This window comes from Budorcas taxicolor, chromosome 17, assembly GCF_023091745.1.
Source record: "Budorcas taxicolor isolate Tak-1 chromosome 17, Takin1.1, whole genome shotgun sequence".
Classification (NCBI taxonomy): Eukaryota; Metazoa; Chordata; class Mammalia; order Artiodactyla; family Bovidae; genus Budorcas; species Budorcas taxicolor.
This window is the reverse complement of record NC_068926.1, coordinates 1,081,961-1,098,173: the sequence shown is the minus strand read 5'-3', so window position 1 is coordinate 1,098,173 and position 16,213 is coordinate 1,081,961. Positions and strand designations below refer to the sequence as shown.

The 16,213-nt window shown below is 36.9% G+C and overlaps 1 protein-coding gene across 1 annotated transcript in view; it reads right to left on the bottom strand.

Moving 5' to 3' along the window:
* Positions 1–16,213, bottom strand: part of KLHL2 (kelch like family member 2) — a 163,293-nt gene that overhangs the window by 8,911 nt on the left and 138,169 nt on the right. The window contains exons 7-9 of the mRNA XM_052654745.1: positions 15,963–16,079; positions 14,129–14,278; positions 8,349–8,466 (exon numbers count right to left, since the gene is read on the bottom strand). Coding sequence (XP_052510705.1) covers positions 8,349–8,466; positions 14,129–14,278; positions 15,963–16,079 — 385 coding nt within the window. The remainder of the gene's footprint in view (positions 1–8,348; positions 8,467–14,128; positions 14,279–15,962; positions 16,080–16,213) is intronic.

The following is a 16,213-nucleotide window of genomic DNA, read 5'->3' as shown; positions in this document are numbered from 1 at the left end:
GACACCCTGGAGCTGATCGCCGCAACCTCACCATGCTTCCCTGTCTAAATTAAAATGCACAATGGGTGGGGATGCTAGTACGCACAGCAGCTAGATGCTGAATCTCGGGCAGATGGGCCCAGGTTGAGGACTCAGTCTATCTGCACAGAGACAGCTTGGACGGCCTTGTGTATGGTCTTATCCAATCTCAGAGCCCACTGTCAGCACTCACACCATGAGGGCAGCAGACAGTCTTGGTGTATACACTGGGTGACACCACGGAAACATGTGAAACACAAACACAGAAACAGCCCCTGGGTAATACACAGGGGATCCTTTTCTGGATGGAGCACTCTGGTTCTGCCCATCTGACACTGAAGCTTGGAGCCAGATCTAATGCAGATAGATCCTGGGAGAGGCCTGTCACAGAGGCAGCCCAAGTATCAGCAGCAGCACAATCATCTTGATTCCTGCAGCTACAGCACCCTGGCCCCTAGCACCAGCCCACTCCACACCACACACCATAGCTTAGCAATAGATCTGGGATGAATGCCATGGAGAAAGGGACATGACCATGGGCTGTTTCTAGGCAGAACCACAAATGACTGCACAGGGGTTCACACTGTGACCATATGGTCCTCACTTGCTTCTAGAGCTCACTTCTTTTGGGACAGAGCAAGGGCAATGGCACCATATTGAGCCTGAGCCTCAGTGCTTCTACTCAAACAACTGGGGGCAGATCCTGCCCCTGACAAGGCTGTGACAGCCAAGAAGAAAAGAGGAGGCCCCACTCAACATCTAGAGCAGGTTCTGGACACAACAACTCCAATCACATCCCCTTATCAAGGGTTAACAGCCAGCACATTCTGAGGAGAGATGTGGCTGGCATACAGACCAGAAACAGCCCTCACACCAAAAATATTGGACTTACACAGTCTACACAGGGATTTGACAGCTCTCTGTGTACGTGCTTCATTGCATTCAACTCTTAGTGACTCCACAGATTATAGCCCACCAGGCTCCTTTGTCCATGGGATTTTCCCAGCAAGAATCCTGGAATGGATTGCCATTTCCTCTTTTAGGGGATATTCTCAAGCCAGGGATTGAACCTGAGTCTCCTGCATTACAGGCAGATTCTTTACTGCTGAGCCACTGGGGAAGTCCTAATAAGTACATACCTATCAATAATTACTTCAAATATCAATGGACTAATCAAAAGACATATAGATTGGCAGAATGAACAACAATGAAAAATATGACAAGAAATTACACTGTGTTGTCTACAAAGAGACTCACTTCAGTGTGAGAGACATAGAGATTTAAAGTGAAAAGATGAAAAAAGATACTTCATGCAAATGTAAATGATGAGAATGGAGAGGTTGTAATACTCATATAAGACAAAATAGACTTTAAAAGTCCTAACGAAAGACACAGAAGGACATTATTTAATAATAAAGGGATCAATACTGAAAGAGAATACATGTTCAGTTCAGTTCAGTCACTCAGTCGTGTCCGACTCTTTGTGACCCCATGAATCGCAGCACACCAGGCCTCCCTGTCCATCACCATCTCCTGGAGTTCACTCAGACTCATGTCCATCAGGTCCGTGATGCCATCCAGCCATCTCATCCTCGGTCGTCCCCTTCTCCTCCTGCCCCCAATCCTTCCCAGCATCAGAGTCTTTTCCAATGAGTCATCTCTTCGCATGAGGTGGCCAAAGTACTGGAGCTTCAGCTTTAGCATCATTCCTTTCAAAGAAATCTCAGGGTTGATCTCCTTCAGAATGGACTGGTTGGATCTCCTTGCAGTCCAAGGGACTCTCAAGAGTTTTCTCCAACACCACAGTTCAAAACCAGCAATTCTTTGGCGCTCAGCCTTCTTCACAGTCCAACTCTCACATCCATACATGACCACAGGAAAAACCATAGCCTTGACTAGACGGACCCTAGTTGGCAAAGTAATGTCTCTGCTTTTGAATATACTATCTAGATTGGGCATAACTTTTCTTCCAAGGAGTAAGCGTCTTTTAATTTCATGGCTGCAGTCACCATCTGCAGTGATTTTGGAGCCCAAAAAATAAAGTCTGACACTGTTTCCACTGTTTCCCCATCTATTTCCCATGAAGTGATGGGACCAGATGCCATGATCTTCGTTTTCTGAATGTTGAGCTTTAAGCTACCTTTTTCGCTCTCCTCTTTCAGTTTCATCAAGAGGCTTTTTAGTTCCTCTTCACTTTCTGCCATAAGGGTGGTGTCATCTGCATATCTGAGGTTATTGATAATCCTCTCGGCAATCTTGATTCCAGCTTGTGTTTCTTCCAGTCCAGCGTTTCTCATGATGTACTCTGCATATAAGTTAAATAAGCAGGGTGACAATATACAGCCTTGACATACTCCTGTTCCTATTTGGAACCAGTCTGTTGTTCCATGTCCAGTTCTAACTGTTGCTTCCTGACCTGCATACAGATTTCTCAAGAGGGAGATTAGATGGTCGGGTATCCCCATCTCTTTCAGAATTTTCCAGTTTATTGTGATCCACACAGTCAAAGATGTTTCCAGAAAAACATCTATTTCTGCTTTATTGACTATGCCAAAGCCTTTGACTGTGCGGATCACAATAAACTGTGGAAAAATTCTGAGGATACATGTACCCAATATAAAATAAATAAAATTAAAAAAAAATACTAACAGGCATAAAGGAAGAAATTGACAGGAATATAATAATAGTAGGAAAATTTAATACCCCATTGCTATCAATGGACAGACATTCCAGACAAAAAAAATCAATAAGGAAAGAGGGATCATAAATGATACAACATATTAGTTGGATTTAACTGATATCTATAGGACACTACATCCAAAAATACCCAAGACATATGTTACATTTTTTTGAAGTATACACAGACCATTCTCTAGGATACACCACACACTAGGTCACAAAACCAGTCTCAACAAATTTAAGAGGGCAGAAATTATTTCATGTATCTTTTCTGACTGCAATAGTGTAAAACTAGGAATCAACTACAGAAAGAAAACAGAGGAAAAAATGAACATATGGAGATGAAACAACATACTACTAAAAAACCAATGGGTCAATGACAGACTCAAATAAGATATCAGAAAATGCCTTGACTCAAAGGACAATGAAAACACAACCTTACATCCTATGGGATGAAGTAAAAGCAGTTCCTCAAGGAAAAATTCAAACAACCTAACCTACCAACTATAATAATTAGGACAAGAAGAATAAACAAAACTCAAGGTTAGTAGAAAGAAAAATAACAAAGATTAGAGAGGAAATAAAGAAAATGAAGATTAAAAAGAAAAACAACAGAAAAGATCAATAAAGCCAAGAGCTGATTTTTAGAAAAGATAAGCAAAAATCAACAAATCTCTAGTTAGGTTCAACAAGAAGAGAGCAAATCCAAATAAACAAACAAACAAAGAAGTAAAAGAAGAGAAATAACAACCACAGAAATACAAAAAAATAAAATCATTAGAATACTGTGAACACTTACATAATGACAAACTGGACAGCCTAGAAGAAATGAAAAAGTTTCAAGAAACACGTTGCTGTTTAGTCGGTAAGTCATGTCCAACTCTGGTGATCCCATGGACTATATGTAGCCCACCAGGTTCCTCTGTCCATGAAATATCCCAAGCAAGAATACTGGAGTGGGCTGTCATTTCCTTCTCTAGGGGATCTTCCCAATACAAGGACTGAACCCACGTCTCCTGCATTACAGGCAGATTCTTTACCATTGAGCCACCTGAAAAGCTCAGCCAAAACTGAAGGAACAGATAATAATAGAATCTGTAATAAAAACAACTCCCTGCAAGCAAAAGTCCAGACCATACAGCTTATCTATGTTCCTCAAACTATTCCAAAGAGAGGAATACTTCCAAAGTTATCCTATAGGGCACCATCATCCTGATACCAAAACTAGACAAAGATACTACAAAAAAGAGAAAATTACAGGCCAGTACCTCTGAAGAATATCGATACAAAATTATTCAACAGAATATTAGCAAACCAAATCCAGCAATACAGAGAAAGGATCATATTGATGTTGCATTCATTCCAGGTTAAAAAGGATGGTTTAAGGTAAGTAAATCAATCAATATGATACACCATTTAACAAAAGCAACAACAAAAAAATAGATGATCATATCAATAGACACAGAGAAAGTATTTAATAAATCAACATCTACTCACGACAAAAAATCTCATTAACGTGGGTATAAAGGGAACATATCTCAACATAATAAAAGTCCTTTATGACAAATCCATAGCAAACATAATACTCAACAGTGAAAAGCTGGAAAACTTCCTGCTAAATTCAGGAAGAAGACAAGGATGCCCACTTTTACCGCTTCTGCTCAATACTGTATTGGAAGTCCTAGTCTTATCAGTCTGACAAGAAATAAAATGTATCCAAATAGGAAGAGAAGAGGTAAGAACTGTCATTATTTGCACATGATGTGACATTCTCTATAGAGAACCCTTAAGATTCCACAAACAACTATTAGAACTATTAAATAAACTCAACAGCATGGCAGGATACAAGATTAATACACAGAAATCTGTTGCATTCCTTTACATAAACAATGAAATATCAGAAAAACAAAGTTTAAAAGATAAGTCCCATTTGAAATTCCAACAACCTAGGAATAAGTGTAACCAAGGAGGCAGAAGATCTATATGCTGAAAACTATAAAACAACAATGAAGGAAACTGGAGATGATTCAGAATTGGAAAGAAATCTCTTGCTCTTACAAAAATAATATTGCTAAAATGACCATACAATTTACACATTAAATGCAATCTGTAATACTCGGTACAGTTTTCAGAGAACTAGAACAAACAATACTAAAACTTATATGGAACCATAAATGACCCAGAAATGCCAAAGAAATACTGAGGAGAAAGAATAAAGCTGGAGGTGTAACTCTTCTAGACATCATACAAAACCACAAAGCTACAGTAAACAAAACACTATGGTAATGGTACAAAAACAGACATATATATCAATGGAAGAGAATAGAGAGCCCAGAAATAAAGCCACATACCTATGGTCAATTAATCCAACAAAGGAGACAACACTAAGCAATAGAAAAGAGAGAGTCTCTTCAACAAGTAGTGTTGGGAAAGCTTAACAGCTGCATGTAAATCAATGAAATTAGAATACTCCCTCATACCACCTACAAAAATAAACACAAATGGTTTAAAAACCAAAATGCAAGCCATGCTATGCCTGGAAGAAAAACCAGGCAAAACATTCTTGGAAATAAATCACAGCAGTATTTTCTTAGAGCAGTCTCCCAAGGCAAAAGAAGTAAGAGCAAATATCAACAACAGGACCTCAGTTTGGTTCAGTTCAGTCACTCAGTCGTGCCGACTCTTTGCGACCCCATGAACTGCAGCATGCCAGGCCTCCCTGTCCATCACCAACTCCCGGAGTTCACTCAACCTCATGTCCATCGAGTCAGTGATGCCATCCAGCCATCTCATTCTCTGTCGTCCCCTTCTGCTCCTGCCCCCAGTCCCTCCCAGTATCAGGGTCTTTTCCAATGAGTCAACTCTTTGCATGAGGTGGCCAAAACTTAAAAATTTTGATTTTTAAGGAATCAAAGGAAACCATCACAAACACAATCACAGCAAAGAAAACCATCAACAAAATGAAAAGGCAACCTATGGAATGGGAGAAAACATTTCCAAATGGTACAACTGACAAGGGGTTAATATCCCAAATATACAAACCACTCATACAAGGCAATACAAAAAGAAAAAAAATCAACCCAATCAGAAAATGGGCAGAAGACCTAAATAGACATTTCTCTGAAGAAGATAAATAGATGTCCAAACAGGCACATGAAAAGATGTTCAACATCTGAGATTATGAGATGTGCAAATCAAAACCACAGTGAAGTATTATGTCACAGTGGTCAGATGGCTTCATCAAAAAATCTACAAATGATAAATGCTGAAAAGGATGTGAAGAAAAGGGAACCTTCCTACACTATTGGTGGGAATGTAAACTGGTGTAGCCACTGTGGAAAATGGTATGGAGTTTTCTTTAAAAAGCTAAAAATGCAAACTACAATATGATGCAGCAATCCCCCTCCTGGGCATATATCTGGAAAAGATGAAAATTGTGATTTGTAAAGATACATGCACCTCAATGTTCAGAGTAGCACTATTTACAATAGCAAAGACATGGAAACAAACCAAGTGTCCACCAACAGATGATTGGTTTAATATGTGTCACATATACAGAGGAATACTACTCCGTCATAACAAAGAATGAAATACTACCATTTGCAGCAATATGGATGAACCTAGAGAATATCATACAGAGGTAAGTCATAAGACAAACACTATATGACATCACATATGTGGAGTCTAAAAATGATACAAACAAATCTACATACAAAACACACTCACAGACACAGAAAACAAACTTATGGCTACCAAAGGGGAAACGGGGAAAAGAATAAATTAGAAGTGTGGGATTAACACATACATACTACTACACATAAGGTAGATAAGCAACAAGGATTTACTGTATAGCACAGAGAACTATATTCAGTATCTTGCAATAATGTATAATGGAAAATAGTCTTAAGATAAATGTAAGTGAATCATTTTGCTGTATACCTGAAACTAACACAATATTGTAAATCAACTATATTTACTTCAATTATAAATACATGCATGCATGCAATGTGAGGTCTTGAAACAGAATAGGAACATTAACAGAAAAAACTAAAATACAGTAGGCCTGTAGCTTAGGTAATAGTAATATACCAATACTGATTTCTTAAGTTTTGAGAACTATCACAGCTATATAAGATATTAATACTATGAATTATACACACAAATAATTTTTGAATAAGGCTTTTCTATATAAGAAAGAAATCCATAAGTACAAGGACAAAATTCTGATGGTACAGGAACATATAGAAAGTAATAGTGTTACATGGCAAAAATAACACAAAAATAATGCAAATAAAGTCAAAAGATTAATACAAATAGATATTCACACCACAACTGACAGGAAAAAAGGGCTATTCTCCTTAACATATCAAATCAAAAATAAAACAATGGCAAAAATCATGAAACCATGAACTGACCATTTAGAAAGATGTTTAACTTTCCTCAAAATAGAAGTGCAGACTAGATGTGAAAGAATTTTTCACCTACCAGCTTGCAAAACTCAAACATTTAATTATAAGGTATTATAGGGGCTCCCCTGATAGCTCAGTTAGTAAAGAATCCACCTGCAATGCAGGAGACCCCATTTTGATTTGTGGGTTGGGAAGATCCCTTGGAGAAGGGATAGGCTACCCACTCTAGAATTCTTGGGCTTCCCTTGTGGCTCAGCTGGTAAAGAATCTGCCTGCAATGTGGGAGACCTGGGTTCAAGCCCTGGGTTGGGAAGCCTGGAGAATTCCATGGACTATATAGTCCATGGGGTTGCAAAGAGCTGGACAGGACTGAGGACTTTCACTTTCATTGGGTATGTAGGGAAATTAGTACCTTCATATTTACTGTTAGTGGAAATAATAATTAGTCTATCTTAAGAGACCCTTTTAATAATTATTCCATTTCTAGAGTTTTATCCAACTAAAATCTATTAGCACACATACATAATGATATATGTATAAGGAATTGCAGCACTGTTCATAAAGAAAGATTAAAAACAATTTTAATGTTCAATTAAAAACTAGTAAAAATTATACTACATCCAGAACCCCCTCTCCAACATACTAGACAGATATAAAGGAATGAGTTAAATCTATGCTCTTATATAACGAGCTCCAGGATGTACTGCGAAAGGACTACCACAATAGAAATGTTCTGTTACGCTTACAACTCATTTTGCACTGGGAGACATGAATTTACAGATCCAGGTCTGAGTCTCAGAAAGAATTCTTAGAAATTGCAAACGTCTTTTTCTGATTGCAGTTTTGGCTAAATTAAGGTCCATTTCAACAAATGCTTGAAAAGCAGAAGCTTGGAAGAAAGCAACTGTGGATTATAGCCAAGTTAGGAATTTCTTAGCAATAAGTGTCCCAAGCTAAAGAATTGCTTCTCAATACTTCAACAAAGGTAACTAGGAAAATGTCCAGCAAATTGCTAATACTCCACCTTACATTAGAATCAGAAAAATAGGTAAATTAAAGAAAGAAGCTGCTAACTCCACCAAAGTCTTGTGAGTTGTATGAGGCTCCTGAATCACTGTTTAATCACATAGCTATTTTAATTAAAGTTTTTCCAATAGATTCTTCTAGTTAGTAAGATAAGACCTGAGAGGAAACTCCCAATGACCCAGCAACAGGGAAATGATCACAATGCATCATGCTTACCTGCTCTACATCTCCTAGAAGGCAATTCTGCTACTTGGTGCCATCGCTCTTCTTTGAAGTCATAGCATTCCACACTTCGAATAGCCTTTGGTGCTTGGCCCCCAACCACCACCATTAACTGGAAGGGCAGAAGTATAAGCACTTGAACAAACAACTACTGCATACTCAGGGATTTAAAATGTCTTACCGATACAAAGACAATGACATGGAGAGTATTAGGATGAAGATGGTAGGGTGAGCTGAGGGAAAACAACCACCTAATAAACATTTAATAAACATCACCAAGGGGGCACACATATGTTAGAACTACAATTCTATTTTCTAGCACATTTAGTCAAAAATAAGGATATCAGAAACTAAAATAAGTTTCTGATCCTTCAAGCAGAAGCAGTATTTAAGCCAAAAACAGCAGGCAATCAGCACTGGCAAGGCTGCAGTATGTCATAGGGCTTGCTATAAACTAGATCCCAGCTTTGTAATGACCAGGGATTAGATCTCCACAACCTAGGAGAGCAGACAAAATGAAATTTATGTTAGTGGGTAGATGAGGTGAAGAGGACAGTATGGTATTAAAAGAAAGATGGAAGAAGAAAAAAAACACTACTGAAAAAGGAGCACTAATTAAATTTAAGTTCACGAGAGAGTACAGATTCCTAGATATCAAGTAAAGAGATCTCCATGGATGTCCCACAAATAAAACAAACAAGAGGCCAGATAATGGAGATACTAGAAATCATAACAAATGAATGAGCAGAGAATAAGTGAGGTCAACTCAATTCACCAACTATTTATTAAGTGTCTATCATCTGTGTTTAATCAGAACTGTGCTAAGGTGTTCTATATAAGAAATATAAGACATGGTCTCTATCCCTAAGAGCTTATAGATTTCACTAGGGAGACAAGATTCTAAAGTAGTTCAAGAATAATATACAATTATATATGATTATAGACATTAACTGCTATTCCTGATCAGAAAATGAAATGTAGCCGTAATTTAGTGAAAACTTCCTGGAGCGGGGAGAACCTTTAGACTGATGGGATTTAGCAATCAATGTGTTTGTCTTTTAATGAATATAAATGAGCACACTTTGGATAGCTGTCAATTCAGAAGAATGTAAAAGTTAATGATGTCACAAGTAGAACACTGTAAAGAACGGCAGGGACTTTTCAAGCAAAAAGTTAGATAACCACAGGAAAAAGAATGTTCAAAAGAAACAAAAACTCAAACAGAAGGTGGAATGATTCATAGACACAAAAAGGGGAAGTTTGCACCTTGACTGAACAATGACCTACTGGTACTTAAAACTATAGAAAGATGGGTATATAGAAATCAAAGTAAGTCCTATTTCCAAAAAGAAGCTTATTCTAGTAATTTACAGGAAAGGAGAAAGAATTTTAAAGGTCTTAAAAAGATCAGATACAGCACAATTATATAAGTTTTTTTAGACCTGTCATTCCCCTAGTGTTGAATGCAAATAAATAAAAGGCAGAATTAACAAAGAAAATCTGCATTACCCTTCCTTACTATTCCTAAAGGAAAAAAAGGGAGGGGGAAAAGTTGTGAAATCACAGAGGTGCAACAGACAGTAAGATCAATCCTGTATCTAGGGATCTATACAAGATCTATCTGTGCTTAAACTTTTAAACTCTGCCCAGCAGTTACACAATAGCTACAAGAGGCTTGGTTACAGTTAAAAAAAATCTCTAAAGGGAATACTTTTCAAAAAATCCTTGAGAAACAAAATAGTTGAATAGATTTCATGATTCGCAACTATGAATCTTATGATTTCCATGCAACAGTTCACTTCTTGTAGATCAAAAATGGGAAGGGAAAATGTGCTACTGATTACAGAGAAAGGTAGTAATATCTGTCCTTTACTCACCCAAGAGAAGTAAAATGGGTTGAGGATTTGGAACTCCGAAAATCAGAGATAGCCAGGAAAGGAAGAATGTTTAATGGGAAGACGAGAGCAGGGATATTTGTATGAGATCAAGAGACAGTGTTACTACCATCAAAAGTGTGTCATGATTCTGACATCCCAACTGTTTGTAAAAGACAGCTGGTTTCACATGAGAAACACCATACTTATTATGCTAATATAAAGGAATAGAAAACTACAAAGACATGTGTATGGAAAAGTTAAATATGACATATTTAAGGAAGGTAAGAAGTAGGGAGTTAGTTACACAAAATCAAGTGAGCATCTTGAAATGTAGATCAATTAAACTTTGTTCTTTCATTTTCTTCACCTATTAAATATTAGTTTAAATTGCCTCCTGAAATATCAAATTTAGATATCCTGGGTAAAATAAAGAAAAACAGACAGAAATAATATGATAGCATTTACAAAAATACAGGTTCCAAATAAAAAAAGAAGCTAACAATAACATGCGGTGTTACTGTTAACTCTGGTGGTTCAATGGTTATTGTTAACCCTGGTGGTTCAGTGGTTAAGAATCTTCATTGCAATCCAGGGGATGTGGGTTTGATCTCTGGTCAGGGAACTAAAGTCCCACATGCTGAGAAGCAACTAAGCCCGCACAATACAACTATTGACAAACAGTGGAAACAGTGACAGACTTATTTTGGGGGGCTCCAAAATTATTGCAGATACTGTCCACAGCCATGAAATTAAAAGACGCTTGCTCCTTGGAAGAAAAGTGATGACCAACCTCAACAGCATATTAAGAAGCAGAGACATTACTTTGCCAACAAAGGTCCGTCTTGTAAAGGCTATGGTTTTTCCAGTGGTCATATATGGATGTGAGAGTTGGACTATAAAGACACCTGAGTGCCGAAGAATTGATGCTTTTGAAATGTGGTGTTGGACAAAACTCTTGAGAATCCCTTGGACTGCAAGGAGATCCAACCAGTCTATCCTAAAGGAAATCAGTCCTGAATATTCACTGGAAGGACTGATGCTGAAGCTGAAACTCCAATACTTTGGCCACCTGATGCGAAGAACTGACTTATTTGAAAAGACCCTGACGCTGGGAAAGATTGAAGGCAGGAGGAGAAGGGGACAACAGAGGATGAGATGGTTAGATGGCATCACCGACTCAATGGACATGAGCTTGAGTAAACTCTGGTAGTTGGTGATGGACAGGGAGGCCTGGCATGCTGCAGTCCATGGAGTAACAAAGAATCGGACACAACTGAGAGACTGAACTAAACAATAACATATAGTAGCAAAACATACACAGTTTTTCATTATACTGTCCAAATCCAAGAGTGCCTTACACATTCCCAAGACGGTTTACTGAAGATACAAAACTAATGTCTGAGCTATAAAAAGATTTATCTTATGCAAATAAGTATGAGTCCACAGAATCAGAGACTAATAAGTCACTGTCATGGTAGACATATTATCTATTATTCCAGGACTGCCACCACATTTTGTCTGATGTGTCTTATTGTGATTATAATAAAATGCATCATTACTGTTAATCATGTTGCCTCATTCTTAACTATCTAGTTAGAATTAATCTTGAATATAGCCCCTCTAAAATGACAAACAGTGCTACTGTAAAAGCATCCAGTAGAAGCACTTTTCAAAAATATGTGCAGATAAATAAACTTTCAGGAGAGACTATGCAAATACAAAACTAGCAGCAGTATATCTCCCTGCTACCTGTTAGGTGTGCCGCCCTACTCTCCAGTCACCCTGAGAGAGCAGAATAGAACCTTCATGGATCAGCATACCCACCATGAAATCAAAGCTAAAGAACTGAGAAATCCAAAGTTTAATACAGTTGGGAGGGCCATCCAAACCCCTTGGCAGAGAAGAGCCTAGAGACAGTGTCAACTGAATAGATGATCACAAAAGAGAAAATAATTGACAGGATTTCACCAAGAACTCTTTAGAATGTTTTTAAAAGTAGCATGCTTATTACAGAAATTAGAAGAGAATTAGTTTTCACTCTAAAGGTTAAGGCATAGCTAAAGACAGCAAAGCTAAAGATGCCAGCTAAGGAAATATACAGGTTAAGAAGAGACCTTTTAAAAAAATGAAATGTTTAAAAAGTATTAAAGATAAGACAAACCTTTTAGAAGGAAGTTAAAAAGACCAGCATAAAAGAAATAATAATTCAAATGGGCTAAGGCTATAGATGGCTTCTATAAATCTGTATTTTTTGGTAAGAACAAAAACTGACACCAAACAATATGGACAGATATGAAGTAATGAAGACTTAATAGAGATGACTTCTTATAAAAGGAGGTAAAAGGTATTTGGAAAATGTAAACACTTATAAAATCAGCAGACCCAGATGGCATGCATACTAAGGTATTAAGGGAACTAGCTAATGTACTTACTGAGCCACTTACAATTATTTTTGAAAAATCTTGGAGAACTGAGGAGAGATCAGAAAATTTAAAAACGGCAAATACCAATTTTCAAAATAGGGTAGGAAGTGAGTGCCTTGCAAATATCTTTTAAGTGACAATAATTTTTACTAAAACTTTAGAATATTTTGAGAAAAGCATTCAAATTTCTAGGAGCCTATGAAATGATGAGTAACACACAGAGGGACATTAAAAAAAAAAATCATGCTAAATTTGAATCTATATGATCCTAGATCTCATCAGATGCTATTTGCCAAATTACTTGTTTTTGGTTTAGATAATAAATACAATAATGTGGACTGACACTTCCTATAAATGGACTATATTGGTAAGTAGGTATTTCTAACGAGGAATCACCAGGAAGTCCATTTTAAATTAAAATATTTACTAATAATTTAGAAAAAAAAGGAGGGAGTAGCACACTGGCAAAACAATCAGTTCTAAGTTGAGAACTCTTAACACTGGGCAAAACAGAAAAACACTACTAATATGGATTTGAAGCAACTAAAATGTAGACTCAAAAAACAAAAAACTTTGAAAAAATACTAAATAAAATTATTAAAGTGAAAGAATATAAAAGATATAATTTAATGGAAATATAAAAATAACTAAAGATGATGTAAGAAAACAATAGATAACAGATTGATTCTTATTTCTTAATCCATCATTGCCCCCAAACACATGAGAGCTAGAAATCAATACATAAATAAAAGTATTATACTATGTATGGATCATTTTGATCAGACCATACACAAAATGGTGCTTAAACTGCTGGCCTCCTAGTACTATAAAGATGCACGCAGAGCAGAAGAAACTGCAAACAGAAAGACAGAAATGAGGGGTTATCTGTAAAGAAAATTTAATCAGTAAGAAATGAATGGCTTCAACTAAAAAGATAAAGATAGAATACAAACTTTCACACGGGAAATTTAGGAACACTGGAGATCTGGGAAGACATCTGGGAAATCTACACTGAAATGGCTATGTATGATATGTGAGTGAACCATCAAACTGTGTACTATTTGTACACAACAGACAATAGGAGGCAACAAAAGGAACAAGCTAGCATCCTTAGTTGTAAGCAATTCTGTGAAACTACTCAGTTTTCACTTATCACACAAACATGTAGCTTACAAAGAAATCTTTAGATCTACATATTCTGATTATCCTCTCTGCTGTTAGCTAGAGCTGAAGAAACTCAGAAGGGATAAATACCAGTTGCCTCTATTCCAGAAGAGCAATATCATGTGGTTTATAAAGATTAAATGAGTCAAAAAATGCCCACCCTCCACAGACAAAATCAAAAAAGAAGTTGAATTACATATACTACAATGAATTCCTGGGTACATGGAAATTCAGATGAGTAAAATAAATTAAGAGCCTCATTATGGGCCTTTCAGATGAGGTAGTAACAGGTATGAACAGCAGATCCTACTTTGGGAAGGTTCATGGGTGTCCTCAGTCGGGTCCGGACACTCTTCATTAATATACGCTGCTCTGTTGGTAGCAGATGGTACTTCATAGCTTCAATGAGGTAATCTTTGCAAGCACTGCTGTTCTTCACCAGTGCTTCTTCCTCAACCCTCTGAAAGAAGAAATCAGACTCACCCTATGAGGGGATAGCTAATTCATGTGAAAATGACAAACAAGTAAAGAAGAAGAAAAAAGAATAACTATCTTCTGGTTCAATCTAAAAGTTACAGAGGCAAGTTTAAAAAAAAATGCTTGACTATCTGGTCTGCAGAGAAAAACATATAAATAATAAAGAACTGCAATGAAAATCATATACTTCAATGTCAGTTACAGAATAATCTTTAGTAGTACTATATTCATCTATTTGTTATCTTTAAGCCAAATTAAGAAATAGTTTAAGCCACACAGTAAGAAAAATTAGAAAACTGAGATAATGAGTCCTTTAAGCAGGGGAGGTAATATTATAAAGACAATCTTTTAAACCTTGAAATAAAATATCCAGTAAAGGGATTCAAAAAACTTTATAACAATGTGCCTATACCACAAATAAATCTTGTCCCTCCTATCCCTATCCTCAAATGCAGGATAGGTTTCTTCTTTTTTTTTCTGTTCATTTTCTTAAAGGCGGAGTACAAATGATATACGACAACAAGTAAACAAGCTTCAAACAATTCTAAAATGTTCAGATCTAATGCGAATAAGAAATGTTTCTTCATATTGATAAATAGCAGAAACCAACACAACACTGTAAAGCAATTATCCTCCAGTTAAAAACAAATAATTTTAAAAAAAAGTTTCACTGGATGGCTTCAATTATAAATTAAAATGTTCTAATGAGGTGGATGAAACTGGAGCCGATTATACAGAGTGATGTAAGCCAGAAAGAAAAATACCAGTACAGTATACTAACACATATATATGGAATTTAGAAAGTTGATAATGATAACCCTGTATGTGAGACAGCAAAAGAGACACAGATGTAGAGAACAGACTTTTGGACTCTGTGGGAGAGGGAGAGGGTGGGATGATTTGGGAGAATGGCATTGAAACATGCATACTATCATGTAAGAAATGAATCACCAGTCTAGGTTCAATACAGGATACAGCATGCTTGGGGCTGGTGCATTGGGATGACCCAGAGAGATGATACGGGTAGGGTGGTGGGAGGGAGGTTCAGGATTGGGAACTCATGTACACCCGTGGCGGATTCATGTCAACGTATGGCAAAACCAATACAGTATTGTAAAGTAAAAAAAAAAATAAAAAATAAAGAGAAAAAAAAAAGTAGCTTAATAACTGAGAAAAAAAAATAAAAAATAAATAAATTAAAATGTTGAAATGATCCTAGTATAAAGGAATGCTAATAATAAAACAGTAAATTTAAAATTGTTCAGAGACTACTAAAAATCCATTTATTGCTATTTGTTTCAAATAACCCGGTTTTCTTCAGCTTAGAATTCCATTCTATTCCATTCCATTCACTAATTAGAGGAGGCTAACAGAAGGAAGGCAAAAGAGATGCAGAAATGACACAGAACTACAGATGTCGTTTCTGCATGTACTTACATCACCACAAACAATGCTTTCACAAGCTCCAGTACTTGCTTATGCAAATCAGACACTGGGGAGAAGCAAACTTTAAGACTGGGAAGTAGCCCAAGAGGTAGCAGTTGCCGAGGACATGAGGTATATTTACTGCCCTATGCCCGGTTACCACTCTGTAACGAGAATCTACACACTGTTGCCCCAGTGACATGGTGCTAGTGCATACTTATGTGTTCTGCAAATACTTTTACCTGAACTAAGTACTCCCGAGGAAGCAAAGGTAACCGTACATGTTCCATCAGCCGAGCCATAAATTCTTGCCTCACATCCTTGTCATGATTCACCCAAGCTATTACTGCTTCAAATACCTTGCAGAGAATATGAGGGAAAGAAAAGTAATGAGTTATATACCACGGTATCTGAATAAAATACAAGGAGATTACATTTTATATAACACTCATGCTAAGACACCCAAGTTTTATCCATGGTTGAAGTTTTTCAA